Source organism: Patella vulgata, chromosome 1 (genome assembly GCF_932274485.2).
Source record: "Patella vulgata chromosome 1, xgPatVulg1.2, whole genome shotgun sequence".
In the NCBI taxonomy this organism is placed as follows: domain Eukaryota; kingdom Metazoa; phylum Mollusca; class Gastropoda; family Patellidae; genus Patella; species Patella vulgata.
This window is the reverse complement of record NC_065879.2, coordinates 24389116-24404737: the sequence shown is the minus strand read 5'-3', so window position 1 is coordinate 24404737 and position 15622 is coordinate 24389116. Positions and strand designations below refer to the sequence as shown.

Here is a 15622-nt window from a genome sequence, read left to right as displayed (position 1 = left end):
ATCCACCATTTTTTTTTTATGTTGCAAGTTGAGGTTGTGGTCCAACTATTTCATCCCAACCTTTACGACATGTACGAACAATCCATTCATGTTCATCATCATCTGAAAGTAGATCAATTTGAAAATGACTACGTACTAGATCACAAGATTAAAATTTTCTTGAAATTGCCCACACACTAGATTTACATACATTATAACTTCCATTATTATTTAATTGCCCACATAAATGTACTAGATCACATAGATTATATCTTGCTCAATTTTTGGAATTGGCCACATATAGATTATAACAAACTTGCTCCATTTTGGAATGGACCCCATACTACCTGTAGATTCACATAGATTATAACTTGCATTGATTCTCTTTGTCATGCAAATCACCAGGTGTAAGCTTACACAGATAATTTAAAAATTTGATAGTTTGGAGATGGACTTATATTGGAGTGGCCAATACTATCTAAATATGATATCTAAGGGCAAGTAGGTGGAAATACAGCCTTCTGGGCAATATTCTTTCTTATTCGTATTGGTCTGGTAGGTAAGTACTAATAGGATGAAAGTATTGTTAAGAACACAATAAATGAGACTTACCAGCATTTCTAAGAAATTTACAATTATAATCTTGAACAACTCGTGTTACAGGATTATAAAAACCATCTCCACAATCGTAACAACCTTCTGGGATTTCTCTGGGGGGAACTCGATTAGTTAACTGGGAACGACCTGTTGAAAAAATCTTTGAAATGACTTTATGACTAACAAACACTTAGATTGTTACTTAAACATTAATAACAGGACTAATTCGAATACCCGGTACATTTTTTTCCATTTTCTTAAAAATGAGTTGTTTGATTTTAACTTCAAGAATTCTGAGTGTTTTTTTTTTAGTCAATCAATTGGTTTCATTAATATATTATTACCTGCAGGCTGTAGACCATTACATATTTCTGTGTAAAATCTTCTATCATATCCATCACAATATTCCCAGTTCTTTTCTTTAAATCCTAAACCATCAGCAAATGTATACTGACCCTGCAGAATTTTAAGACATATTTAAAGCATAATGATAAGAGAAAATTTCAATCTGATTTAAACACAGATTCTATTTCGTTTAGCTTTTTATAGTTTTAAATTTCGTTTTACTTGTCTTTACTACACTAGGATCTAGAATAGTTGATATATAACCCGCATTCTGGATGATGTAATGGGTTAGCCAATGCAACAGTGTGTAACGGCAAGTTTTCGGCATGAGGTGCATGGAACTGTGGGTAACCCACTAGTAACATCAACGCTTATTGATTAATCAAATGTCTAATATATAGGGTCAAAAGTCGCATGTATCACCTCTAACACAACCTTCCACTACAACCGGTTAGATCTTCATGTAGTGAAGGCCATCGAAAGTATATAAAAAACGAAACGACATATAGATCTGTATTTTAATCAGATTGAGAAAATTTATCAGCATTTATAATAAATCATGAAATAGACCTCAGGAAACATAAAGACTATGATGACTTCAACTAAAATCTTTTGTTGGGCCACTGTTTAATCTGATTGAATCCAAGACTGGAGACTATCTACTGTTGATATATTGATATTGTTTTCTTAATTAAATGTTGAATCAACATTTTGAGTACAATTTAGCATAATTGTTTAATCTATTTCTACACTCTAACAAGTGTTTGGCACAAATGTCAGTCCATAGGCCTGATGCCAACTGATTTATCGGAGGTCGCCTGCTTGCCTATTTCACTCAGGTTCGCTGGGCCTTCGTCTTGTTATCTCACAGTTAGTGTCAACATATGGCAATTCTGAAAATGATAGAACTGTCATAGAAACACAACTTCTGAGTCTCTGATATGATGACAATTTAATACTTAGGCATGTGCAGCTGCTTTATATATATTTATTATCATGCTTTAAAAATTTTTCTTTCGGACACTGACTCTAACTCTAAAATTTAGAGTTTAAATAGTCTTAACTTATAATCTTTGGTAAAGGTAACCTATTTTCCCGTTAGTTTGGTATGGTTTCAATGTTTTCAATGTATAGTTATATATTTCGTGACTGTCAGGAAAATACATCCATATGGAAATTAGAAGTGAATTTACTGGTAATTTGAAATTATTTTAGGCCTCAACTCAACAATTAACTAATACTAATATACCTCAATTGCTTTTCCATTTTCCCAGGTGGCTACATATTTACTGCCATTTGTAAAATATAGAGTTCCCTGTCCATGGAACATTGAATCTTTCAATTCACCTTCATATCGAGTTCCTGTGGGAAAACTGTACTTCCCCTTGCCCTCTAACCTGGAAAACAAAGATAACATAATAAGCTTATACAATAAATCTGTTTCCTTTTTAGTTTAAAAAATGAAACCAACTGAATTCATTCTTAGAAACCCCCTACATGTATCTGTCACTAATTATTCATAGCTGAACTAATGGTAGGGAATTGGATGTTTCAGTAAATTATGTGTTAAAGTCAAGCCTGGAATAAGCCTCATACAGTGTGAAGCTTTGCGCATTGCTTGACCAAAGCTCTTTTCAGGTAAAACAGGAATGTAAATAAACTGTTACCCATAGACTGTTGAAAAAAAAATTAAAAATTCAGACCAGAACCTGATACACTGGGTAAAACTGGCACTGTGCATGTTAACTTAACAAATCTTGCTGTTCGAGATTCCGTGTCTCATAGAAATGATATCACATATTTTTGACGTCAATGACAATGAAAATTTTCACACTTTTTTGTTCAACAAAATTAATCATACAATTTCGATCTACTGTCTGATCCTTCCTATTTCTTAAACAGATTTCTTTGACTTTGAACAAACTATTTAACTTTGGTTATTATAAACTTACAAGTGTGTTTGAAATCTACTCTGGTTAAATAAAATCCACTGCACAATTAAATATCCCAACGAATAAAAAAAGTTCTCTATTGAAAAATTGAACTCCCACAAACTTTGACATCACTCAGGCAATATCAAAATGCAGCCTGATAACGTCACTCTTCGGGAGAGATCATTTCGTATAAAGGGGTGACAGCATGCCACATCGAAACAGTTTGCGGTACATTTACGACAGTTCAAGGCTTCAAGGTATAAGCTATCAGTCTCGGCTGGGTATTGAGTTTGGACGTTCACACATATACATGTAACTGTCTGTATTCCTCTATTTTGTTACCATCTTTTTACATTCTACTTTCTAGTAAAATCCCTGTTTATAGATTTTCTTTTGAAATATTTTGTTTTAATTATCTGATTAGTTGGATGGGAGAATTTTCTTTTGAACACAAATGCAGCACAAAAATAATGACATGTGTTTAACAGGTTTTAAAATTGTACCTATGCTGTTTGTTGAATTATGTATAATACAAAAAAGACAGGAAAGATTTAGTTGATATATAACTCTTTTTTTTAGGAGTATCCGTACAAACGTTGATATTTTCATTGTGACTAAAATTTGGTAGACTGGCGACCAATGGTTTCAATATAAATCTTCTATTGCGGTTTGTTTTCATTGCAACACGTCGTGGTTGTCAAACACTCTGTCAAAGTTAAACCACTCCCGCAACAGCCTCATTGGTTTCGCCCAACATGTGACAAAAGCCGTGTTGTCTTGTACTCAGTTGAAAATATAAGTAAACACATTAAATTTTTCAACACAGAACTTTTTTATTCATTGGGATATTTAGTTGTGCAATGGATTTTATTTAACCAGAGTTGATTTCAAACACATAGGTAAGTTTATAATATCCAAAGTTACACACCGTAGGAAGGTTCAGACAGTAAATTAAAATTAAAATCAATTTGGAAAAACTATTTAAAATTTTTTGCATCACTAAGTAATTATTATGGTTTTTTATTTGACAACAATCACATCAGCTTCACTCTACTCATGCAATGCCTGTGTTAAAGACACCTGTGACCTGTATGTGTAGAGCAAGTGACTGAATCAAGATCATACTCATGTCCACGGTTAGTTACTATACTTGTAACGTTAAACTGTGTGTTTAACGTTACAATTGATACAGTCTAAGACTCCTTACGCATGTTCAAATAGGCTCAAAATCAAATGCACAATTGTCAACACATATTATTACAGTTTGTATTGGAATAAGTAATTCTATCACAAATAGTGAAGACTGGACCACTAAAATAGTTACCGAACAGTTTTTCTTTGTGGTAATGCATTCTACATTTGCATAGCGATGTTTCTTGTAATGACATATTGCGCAAGCAGCCATGACACCCTGCCAGTTGAAATTTCACGTAGCAGTTGGGTTTCATCAAATCATATAATTATGCGGTAAGGCTTCACCTTTATTTCAATGGGAATTGATTTATTATATGTTAAGCTATGTGCAGTACTGTTTTGGGTCAGTTTATGTGTAAATTAAGGGAGCTATAGGCCAGTAACCTTTTTGTAGTCATTTGACTAAAAAACTTGCGCAAAGGAACTCTGTAGGATGAGCCACTACTGTGGCTGGAGTAAGGCGGAAGACATCAGTTAACCATTTCTAGTCCACGGTAAGCTTTGAATAAAAAAAGTAATAACCATTCTATAACATACCCTGTAAAGGGAATAACTACGGGTTCTTATGCCTTGTTTATAATAATTCTAAACATTTTCAAATTTGCCTTTGTTGAGAACCAATTTGGTAAGCTTACCAAATGATGGCAAATAAATTAAATAATAAAAAAAAGGAAAAAAAACTTTAAAAGCCGTGTGAAATCGACTAGTAGTTACATATTTACAATATCTTGTAATTAGCGAATGATAAATATGTATCACAGGATATGTATAGTAGCCAAACAACTTGTTCGATATTTACCTTTCATTCTTTATTTCTCCTTCATAACTGCTTCCAGTGTACTCCATCTTGATGCTGTTGTTATGGCAATGTGACCCTTTCTATTTCTAAATCAGAAATTTCTGGCAAGGGAGGTTATTCTCGCAAATAAATAAATGAATGTCTGGATATTGAGGTCTACAAAAGTTTCCGGAATCCCCATACGTCATTTCCTGGTGTTCCCTTAAGCTACGAAAATGTCTTCTTGTTTCTGCTGTTTCAAATGCGGAAATTCATTCTTTGGACCGGGTCATGTACAGTTAAAAGAATTACCAGTTGTTAAACTAGATACTTCACATATGGGTATTTTTTATATTGACAAATCTGCAAAAATAAGGCTATGATTTACCTCCGCTCTCTACTGGTAGCATAGTTCAGCTCTGATAGGTCTCATACACTCGCCCTTTACGTTCAGGAACCCTCCTATTGTCCATTGAATCCTTGTGGAAAATAAATTCGGCAACTTTTTACTTCTAAACGGTCGTGTGTCATTTATTGCTTTGCCTAGCCCAATTACAATAAATATAATTAACAATCAAATTTTTTCAAAAATCCCACAATCCCACTTTTGTATCACCTGCTTACCAAAATTTTGTTTCGTCTTATATGGCTGTTACGTAAATAGGTCACACCTTATGTAGAAGTCAGAGGAAGGCAAAATTTCTAATGTTGATTGTTAGAAAATTAAGAAAATATTAACATGACACGTGTAGTTATTAAAGACTCTACCAAATGATAAAACATTAGCTACACTTACGGTTCTTAATTGATAATCATCGTTTCACAAAAACATCCTTACAAGGCTTTATATAATTAATTAATATAAAATTAATGCATATTCTTCTTTCTTTGTAATTTAAAACTCTTTATATCATGGGTAATTATAATTTCCTGTAATTGAATGTTGTTTATCTTAAAATAATGTAAATATTTAGTAAATAAATAGTGTTAGAAAAAAAAAGTAAACACCTGCGTCACACATTGTAGACTATTGACCTATAATACTATAGATACGATTCCCAATATTTCGTTGATGGATTCTATCCAATGATATGTTTATGAGAATAATATTGAAAAACGTCTTTCTATCCATCTGTAGTATATTTGGTAATATTCTGGCGAATTTATCTGAAAATATATATCACATGAACAGGAATTACATCAATGTCTTTTTACCAAATGATAAAATGATAAACAGTAGAAAATCATCACAGTCAAAGCTTCAAAATATTGCAGCAGTACAGAGTGACTGCAAGTTCAATGTGTTGTCCCTTAAATTTATTTATTTTCATCTCCAGGAAATGATGTTGTTTTAGCTAAAAATGGTAGAAGAATTTGTTCCTTAAAAATTGATTTCTTTTCAACTTCAGGAAATGATGTGGTTATAGTTAAAAATGGTAGAAGAATTTGTGGTACAGGAGCGGCCTTGGCTAATGCTCCAGTTGTTCAAAATAAAGCTTACTTTGAAATCAAAGTCCAGAGTACAGGTCTGGTATATTTTTTATTAATACATTTTTACAGAACTGATTTACTGTATTATGTAACTGTCATTTTCAGAAAATAACAAAACTACTGAAAGGATATTTTGTTTAGCTTGAAAGACTAGATATTGCAAGGACTTCTATGGGAAATCGACTGTTGGAGATGGAAAAGTACCCCCTAATTAATATGAATTTTACTTTGGGCTATGTCAAAACATGGAAATAAAATGAAATAGAGTTTTATGGCACCTCAGCTCCAACCGGGCTATTTTGCAGCAATTCAAAACATGGAATGCTTCTAAAATTAAATTGAATAAAAGAGGTCATGAAATGAACAATTTCTCCTGTACAAAAGCTTTTCTTCTAAGGATAACATGGCAGTATTTTTAATATTGATTTATTTTTATTTTCAGGTATATGGGGTGTTGGGTTAGCCACACAAAAAAGTGACGTTAATATTGTTCCACTTGGTAATGATCCAGACTCATGGGTATTAAGAAATACAGGAGAGCTAGTTACAAATAAACAAACAGTCAGTAAATTAACAGAGATTCCACAAGAAGGAGATATAGTCGTATGTATCTGATATTGCTCTTTGACTTGGTGTTGTGTTTCTAAGGGACTAAGAATAAGCTTTTGAAAATTTAAATAAGAAGGAAAATAATTTAAAATACTAAGTAAGACACCGGATATAGGAAAAAGTACATGTACTACCTCCACTGTGTTTTCAAAACACTCATTTTCAGCGTTAAGTGACCTTCTGGCACATTGAAGCATTAATTAATTACAATATCTAAATCGTTATTCAGTATAAATCAAGAAAACTGGGAAAATAAAGCCAACAGAATGAACCATAGTGCTTATATCACTTTACACTGATTATTCAGTTGACAAATTTAATTGCTTTACAAGTATATTATGTATAATTAGAGCACTGCCAAATGGTATTTATGACTATTGCTAAAAAAAAAGTCACTGTTTATTTGAATTCATATGCTGGCAAAGTATACAGCAACTTATACAACAAATTTTTATTTTGACTTTTCCACATGTGGTCAAAGGGGAGATGATATTGTTATTAGGAAACTGGAAAGAGTTATTTCCCCTCATGTAAAATTGACACAAAAGACAAAAGCTGGTTTAGTGATTTTCGATATTAAGATATAAATATTTAATCTGCTTCCAGGCATTTCCAATATGATTTCTTAATGGCGGACATATATTTGTGTTTTTTTGTTTCTTAGGGTTTAAGTTTCGACCACATAGACTTAAAATTCTATGTTAATGGCCAAGTAGCAGATCAAACATTTACAGGAATAAAAGGCACTTTGTTTCCAGTGTTCTATGGTATGTAATTAAACCTATTCTGTATCAGTCTTTATACAGCCTATTTTGCTGTGGTGTTAATAAAAGAAGATAATTTAACATATATATAGACATTGAAATTTAGGATATGTACAAAAAATGTTCTGGTTCTAAGATACTTCTACATGACCCATGGAATTACTCTACGTTCACACTTGTCAGATAGACTGACTCAATATTATTAAGTACGAAATTGTATTTTGGGTTGTATAATAGAGGTAAATTATCATTTTGGAAAGACATTTAGTAATTATGAAGAAAAACAATTATTGTTCTGTATTAGTAAACAGATGCTATAGCTGCAAAACTTTGAATTGTAAAAAGTCGTTAGTCAAAACTCTCAATAAAAGCTAATACTTTCCTACTTGTATTTTGAGTAGTTATTAAAATGGTATATTTTAAATTTGAGCATACTGTGGTTGAAATCGGAACCCTTGCACATGCAATCCCATGAATGGTAACAAATGAGTGACAAAAAGGATTTGGCACCAACCCCACTCATACATGCTTGCTCAGTTTGATAACGTCCCAATTCTGCTCACAACCACATTTAATGTGACTCACAGAACTTTTACAGGACTGAATTCTGTATCATTCCAGGCTCATAATCGAGCAAAAGCTAGAAGAGACGACCGATTATAGCCAAGGATTGGGTTGAGTTGGTTATTGGCTGATCAATGTTGATAGTCAATTTCACAATTACTTTTAGCCAAGGATTGGCTTAATGATCAATGTTGATAATCAATTTTACAATTACTTTTTAATTCATATTTTTTTCTATTATTGTTATGTTTTTAGTTGATGATGGAGCTGTGTTAGATGTACAGTTTGAGAAGTTTTATCATACACCACCAGAAGGTTTTGATAGTATAATGATAGAACAATCATTATTATGATACTTTTACATTTTATGTCATTTTAAATTAACTAAAGGCTGTATACATCTTTCTTAAATTTCTTAATTTAAACCTGTGACAATTATTGGTAAATATTGTTATTGATCCTCAGTGAATTTTACATTATCAATGAAATTACTGGAAATATAACATATAGAGAAGCGTCTGTAATTAGGATGGGGTATGCACATTCTGAACCAGATTTTGATGGTAGGTTGTCTCTGTGATTGCACTCATAACATGCGATCTAATTAATCGTATGCATGTCATTAAGGAATGGTGCGCTAAACACTCAAACTCTTGTCTGTAACAGAGTAAGGAGTCTATATCACTTAAAATATTTGACATTTAGTAATCTTATTATAATGTTTCTTTTTAATCTGCTTCTGAAATTTAATTTTTATTATTTCAATAAAATATGACTGAAAACTAACAGTGCACATATATAGCCAGTACTAGTACTACTCTTAAGACTAATGGTCAGTTTATAATATGCATCTGAATCGCAAATGTATTTGTTGTCTTTCACGGTATACATTTAATTAATCTAAATGGGAATATTTTGTAAAAGATAAAAATTTAACATCCTTTTAAAAAGACAATGTATTCCTTATAACACTAGACTCATCTTAATTATCAAAAATTCAAGTACTTGATAGAGCAAAGCAATTTCAAAATAACTGTGGATAGTAGTGAATCTTAAAGCATATATCTCAGCAATGGATTGACAGATTTAATACAATCTATTTGAAAACCTCCACTGTGTATGTATATACAAATCATCAAATCGTGAAATACTTCTTTAAATAGTGTGTTTTGAATTTTGATACATAGGTTGAAGTGAAAATCTCTTAAAATATCCTGTAATCTTGCATTTATTTTATTTTTATGGTAAACTACTGTATTAATTTGTATAGAGATGAATGATTTTTTTTTTCAAATCCAACAGTTTATTACCATTTACTGCTGTCCTGGGTTTGTAGACATTAATTGGATACCGGTAATTATTAATATCTTAGTCTGTATATATATTGTGTATGTAAGTTAAGGCCAGCAACATTGCATTATTATCAAACAGTTTTCATTATTTCAATAAAAACAGACATTTTCTGATTAACAAGAAATCCCCTGAGTTTGAAAGTGTGTGTCGTCTATCTTCTTCCTAACAACATTGCGGTTGTGACTAAGACTTTGTAAGGATGTGTTGTCAATATTCAATGATGATGGAATGGATGGACTCATTGTTAAATTTCAATTCTAACTGATTGAGCAAGGCATCTGTCATTGGTTAATCTATAGTTTTGCAATCATTGTGATGGGTAACAGCATGGATCAGTTTCAGTAAATAAATAATTTAAAAATAAGTAATTGAGTTCTGTTCGAGATTATTTCACTTTTATGAAATTGAACTTATATTTGGATTTAATTCTATAACTTGCCATGTATCCATCATACCTCTTTTTCATTTAACTTGATTGAATACTACTCTTTCATAAAATTGACCCCTGGCAAACATTTATGTTTCAGAAAAATTGAAGTAAAAAATAAAATTATAAGTAGGGGTCCATCTATGTATGAGGCTAAATATTCCGGTAAACCCAAGATGTTATTTTTCAAACTTGATGGAAGAAATTACTTATTTATTGCCCCTGTCACAGAAAGCTTGGTGACAGTTTTGGGAGATATTTTTGCAATCAGATTTGTACTACCATTATCCGTTTAGAGCAAACAATGCAGATTTAGGACATGAGTATTATTCATTTTAATTTACCAACTCTCTCACCGACCATGGAGAGTTTCGAAAAATTGTATATGGGGTTTCTTTTATGATTTTTCTGGTAATAGATCTCAGAAACAGAGTTTTATCTTCCTTCATTTCTGCCCACAGAATTACACTCTGATTAAAATACAGATCTATATTTCGTTTCGTTTTTTTATACTTTCATGAAGATCTGATAAGTTATAGCGATAGGTCACGTCAGGGGTCAAAAGACCGACTTATGACCCTTTTGACGTCAGACATTTGATTAACCAATCAGCATTGATGTTACTAGTGGATTACCCACAGTTCCGTGAAAAACACGCCTAAACCTCGCCATAACAGACCGTTTCATTGGCTTATCCCTGACACCATTCAGAACACGAGTTAAATAACAACTCTTCCAGATCCAAGTGTAGTAAAGACAAGTAAAACGAAGTTTTGAACTATAAAAATGAAACGAAATAGGATCTGTGTTTTAACCAGATTGACAGAATTAGTATGCTACATATAAAAATGTGCATAAAATCATTAGCTATTGTAAAACTATTCTTTTAAATAGTGTACAGAATCACACTTTATTGCTGTGAAACTGTTCTACAGAATCACACTATATTGCTGTGAAACTGTACTTTTAAATATGTGTACAGAATCACACTGTATTGCTGTGAAACTATTCTTTTAAATATGTTAGTTGTATATACACATCAGAAGTAATCTTATTAAGTACAAATAATTATTACCGAATAAATGTGTGTTTGTCCCATTCTGTTTGAATTCCATGAGAGGCACAATTTCCTTGCTAAATGTACAGCTTTTTCATAATTTATTATTGAACTTTACACAGATATTGTTGGTAAACCTATTGTTACAATTAACACTGTCCAGTAGAGGTCGACAGCTTCTTTGTGTTAATCTGAGCTAATGTGGGGGGGGGGGGGTTGTCAGTGTATATTACTGATTTTTGTCTGTATACATACATGTATCTTACATATACCCTATCTATTAACAGCTTCCATGGCATACGGTTATTTCGCACCAAATATTGAATTCATTTAAACTGTTTTCCTTTTCAAAAGGCACATTTTTATATGCCCACATTGAAATGTGGTCGTATATTGTTGTCGCCCCCCATCCGTCTGGCTAAAGTTAATATCCGATTGACTCTAAATTTATACACAGTGTTTAAGGTTGTGAGATGCAGAATCCTATTGATTTTTAACAATTTCCAATAATTACTGTCAGAGTTATGGCCCTTGACCTCTTTGAAAAATCTTGTAGAAGCTCTTGAGGCTAAAGTTCAAATCTGATTGACTTTAAACTTATACACTGTGTTTTAGGTCATGAGACAAAGAATCCTATTCATTTTCAACAATTTCCAATAATTACTGCCAGAGTTAAGGCTCTTGATCACTTTGAAAAATCTTGTGGCCGCTCTAGAGGCTAAAATTAACATAAATTGTTTAAGGTCATGAGACAAACAATCGAAACAAATTCTAATGTTATCTGATAATTACCTCATGGGTTATTACTTGTAATCAGATTTTCATGTGTTGTAAATATTCTCATAACTGACAAAAGAAAAAAATATGTGAAAACACTTGTTGACTGCCCAGACGACTTAGCTTCTGTGGGTGTGTTTCGTTGCCTGGCAACCTACCTTTACAATAATTTAGAGGTATACAATTATAATCAATTCAATTACATCATCTGCAGAATAAATTACACAATAGTAAATTTACTGATCTGGTATACCTTATGTAATATAGATTCTACAAAAGTACTGAAAACATACAAAAAATGTTTTGAAATTTTTGAAATTAATGCAAACTATGCCAATTCCTTAAAGACACAGTCTTCCAGACTAAAAGTAAAAGACCTTTGGACCATGCACATTAAAAGTGATGACCATCTACATCTATAGTTCACATTACTTTCTTGCACCATCTTTATTCTTTAAGAATTGTTCGTCAATAACTGAGAGATATGTTATTTCTATCCATGGCCGTCACTAAAAATTAGTTTTGATCATCTAAATTACTATTTAAAGACCACTTCTTAGCCCTTATTATGTGTTTAAAGTAAAATATGGAAAATGGTTATTGGCCTGTTAGTAGAATTGTAAATTATAGTTGTGTATGTTATTATAATGACCATAAAGTTGTATTATCTTTTTATTAATAATTGATTAATTATTTATCAGTATAATACATATGGATATTGAATCATGTAATATGTATTTTACTATTGAAAATTATCATTATTTAACATTAATTTTTATTAGCTATTTTTTAAGGTTTTATTTACATTCAGCATAATATAACAATAGTAATTTATATATTTTACTCCTATTATTATATTTAAATAGAAAATTTAGAGGAAAAAGGCACAAGGTACAAATTACTTGCCAGATATTATTTAATTGATTTGTATTGAAGTAAAAAAGTTAATATTTTATGTAAATTAACTTTTACAATTCAACATACAGATGTCTGCCCATATCTAACATGTATGGAAGTGGGGGTGGGGAGGGGAGTGGTTAGTGCATCCACGTTGTATCATAAGGTCTGTCATTGAGTCAACTGGTGTGGTTTCGATTCCCCGGTTGTATTTGGCAAGGAGTAGGCTCGCCTGTTAAACGTCGTGGGTTTTCTCCGGGTCTTCCGGTTTCCTCCCACTGCTAAAGATCCCTACACGTAAGCAAATTATTGAAATAAAATTGAACCATATGTTAGTCCTAAAATGACCTAGTTTGTGTCGAGTGGACATTAAACCTCATTTCTCTCTTTATTTAACATGTGCAATGTTCTATACATGATTGACTGATCATCATTCTACCTAAGGTAAAGAAACACTCTTAGCATGCTTTGGTGATTTAGCATGCAATGTTAAATTTCCTTTCAATATTGCACATCAACATCTCCTGCATTAATTTGATTATGAGCAGAATGTGATGACATGCTGCCCATCCAAATTTAAAAACTATAAAGTGTTTTTTTTTAACAGAGAGATGGCAAGACAGGGGGGTTTTAATGTCCACTCAACACAATCTAGGTCATTTCAAGACTAACATATGGTAGAATTTTATTTCAATAATCCGCTTAGACTAAGGTGGTCTTAGCTGTGGGAGAAAACTTGAGTACCCATGATTTTGGGCAGTTGACAGTACTGGGATTGAAAGCATGCCACTTGACGCATTGACAAACTTTATGATCTAAAGCCCATGTGTTAGACCACTCAACAACCCTACATCAATACAAACAGATATAGGTTTAATGTAAGCACAAAGTAAACAAGTAAACACACCATGGATCTATGATTATTTTGATTAGTCGTCAACATACTTTAAAGAAGTTTCGCTGGAGATTCTATATATTTAATTTCTTATCAAGTACTAAAATAGTTACAACCAAGCTGTTATGAGTGTATATCTGTCACTTCTACTGTAAACTAACAATGCAATGCACATGCTATAACAGTTTCCTATTTAACACCTTGTGTACCAAGTATAAAAGTAACTATGACACAACAGGAATATGACTTTCTTTGTTGATCTGAGTCTTTTGTATCAAGGAGTAAGGGTTGCCTCCCGATGTAGTGGTTTTGTTCCTCCTACTGCTAAAGACCCCTATGTGCAAGCAAACTTTGGACATAAAATTCTAGTTTGTGTTAATTAATTAAATATAATGTATGATTTCTGCAACAGCTGAACTTAAATAGTAAACCAATAAAAAATATTTCCTATAAATTGCTCATTGTTTTGGTAATATGACATGTGAATATAAATAATTGTTAGTATCAGTATGTTTTATTAAAAGGCAGCTTGTTTGGATATGTAAGCATTTTATAGTTGTTTTGTGATATGTTAGGTCTTTGTTATGTTGTGACTTTGTACATAGAATGAACAATCTGTTTATGACCACAGTAACAATTTAGACTTTAGCACTTTAAATTGAATTCAGAGTTTACCTCAAGGTAGCTGACTTCCATGACAAGCTTAACACTATTTCTTTGTTAGTTATCTGGGGCCTGTTTCACGAAATTTTAACTAAGATAAAATCCAAATTTGAGTAATTTGATTGGATAATATTAAATTGATTTTAGTGCTTAGCCAATCAAAATTGAAGTATGTATCTACTAAAATTGGATTTTATCTTAAGTTAAAATTTCGAGAAACAGGGCCCAGTTCTCTTTGAAGTCTGTTTTAAGACCATTATTGCCAAAGAAAATGCACCTCTTCATTGGCTCAATAAGGGGTCAAGTCCAGTCATTTGAACACAAACTTTTTAAAGGTGTTGTTAGACCTTACTATTGATTATCAGGGTTAGGTAGGGTTTAAAAGTATTGTTAGCTCTTAAACACAAGAGACACTGCTGACAGGTCGAATTTTATAATCAATAATTAATGTTAAAATACAGATGTGAAAATAATGCATGGACAATGTGTCAGTCATACATTATATATATTAGATGAATTATTGTGATGATTTCATTGAAATGCACAAGCAGGATAACTTATGTCTCCTCAATGCCATTAAACCACACTTTTTTTGGTGTTTAAGCATATGAAACTTAAGTTAAATATTTTGCTTTCTTCTTTAGATCAAAATGTAAAGCATAAAACCACAGAAAAGAATTTATTATGAAATTTATCTTTGTGTTGAGTGAATTGTGTGTTATTTATAAATTATGTATATCTTATGTGAATGTATATACATTATATGTATGTGTAATTGTATATAATTGTGTAATTGATTTTATTGTGCAATAAAAAATTTGTACATTGATGATTTGATATTTTTTATTTTAAGATTGGAGATGAAGGGGGCTCAGAAGTTAAATTACAATTTATTTTCACTTATATTTTTTGTTAACAGTACATTTTAAAGGGACAATAACACTCTTGCTGGCTTGACAGCTCCAGAAAATAAATAATAGCCTTATTCTAAATATTAGATGTTTAAGTGTCCTACCTGCTGTGTAAATTATCCATTACATCCTATTTTACTTGTCCAGAGGGTTCGGAAATATTTTTAAATCCAAGTCACATTTGAAAAGGTTTACTTAGGCTTTTCAAATCATTTAGTTGAATTTTTCCAATTTTTTAAATTAGGTGTGTTAAGATGAAATTTGTATCATCAATTAATTGGAATATTGTAAAATAGTACAATTTGTTGACCGGAATAAAGATTGGGACATATTATTCAGTTACAACAAGAGTGGTATTGAGTCTTTAATGTAACATGCTGAATGGGA

General features: G+C 31.8%; 2 protein-coding genes across 2 annotated transcripts; one reads left to right on the top strand and one right to left on the bottom strand.

Moving 5' to 3' along the window:
- On the bottom strand, positions 1–4961 carry LOC126808518 (MORN repeat-containing protein 5). Its single transcript, XM_050533299.2, has 5 exons — positions 4849–4961; positions 2171–2318; positions 921–1032; positions 592–723; positions 1–102 (listed from the first exon to the last, which is right to left on the bottom strand). Exons 1-5 carry the CDS (start codon positions 4893–4895, stop codon positions 17–19), a joined length of 525 nt encoding a protein of 174 aa, XP_050389256.1. The 5' UTR covers positions 4896–4961; the 3' UTR covers positions 1–16.
- A 78-nt stretch (positions 4962–5039) lies between these two features.
- On the top strand, positions 5040–15147 carry LOC126808519 (SPRY domain-containing protein 7). The gene is made up of 5 exons (XM_050533315.2): positions 5040–5169; positions 6237–6353; positions 6761–6921; positions 7592–7694; positions 8511–15147. Exons 1-5 carry the CDS (start codon positions 5064–5066, stop codon positions 8606–8608), a joined length of 585 nt encoding a protein of 194 aa, XP_050389272.1. The 5' UTR covers positions 5040–5063; the 3' UTR covers positions 8609–15147.
- The last annotated feature ends 475 nt before the right edge of the window (positions 15148–15622 follow it).

What these genes read in the sequence shown, in the direction of transcription:
- LOC126808518 (XM_050533299.2), bottom strand. Translation starts at nt 4,895, where the DNA reads ATGGAGTACACTGGAAGCAGTTATGAAGGAGAAATAAAGAATGAAAG. An exon ending in AAAATGGAAAAGCAATTGAG is followed by an intron (nt 1,033 to 2,170) that starts GTATATTAGTAT and finishes AAAATTCTGCAG; the next exon opens with GGTCAGTATACATTTGCTGA. An exon ending in TAAATTTCTTAGAAATGCTG is followed by an intron (nt 103 to 591) that starts GTAAGTCTCATT and finishes ATCTACTTTCAG; the next exon opens with ATGATGATGAACATGAATGG.
- LOC126808519 (XM_050533315.2), top strand. Translation starts at nt 5,064, where the DNA reads ATGTCTTCTTGTTTCTGCTGTTTCAAATGCGGAAATTCATTCTTTGGA. An exon ending in CACAAGAAGGAGATATAGTC is followed by an intron (nt 6,922 to 7,591) that starts GTATGTATCTGA and finishes TTTGTTTCTTAG; the next exon opens with GGTTTAAGTTTCGACCACAT. An exon ending in TTTGTTTCCAGTGTTCTATG is followed by an intron (nt 7,695 to 8,510) that starts GTATGTAATTAA and finishes TTATGTTTTTAG; the next exon opens with TTGATGATGGAGCTGTGTTA.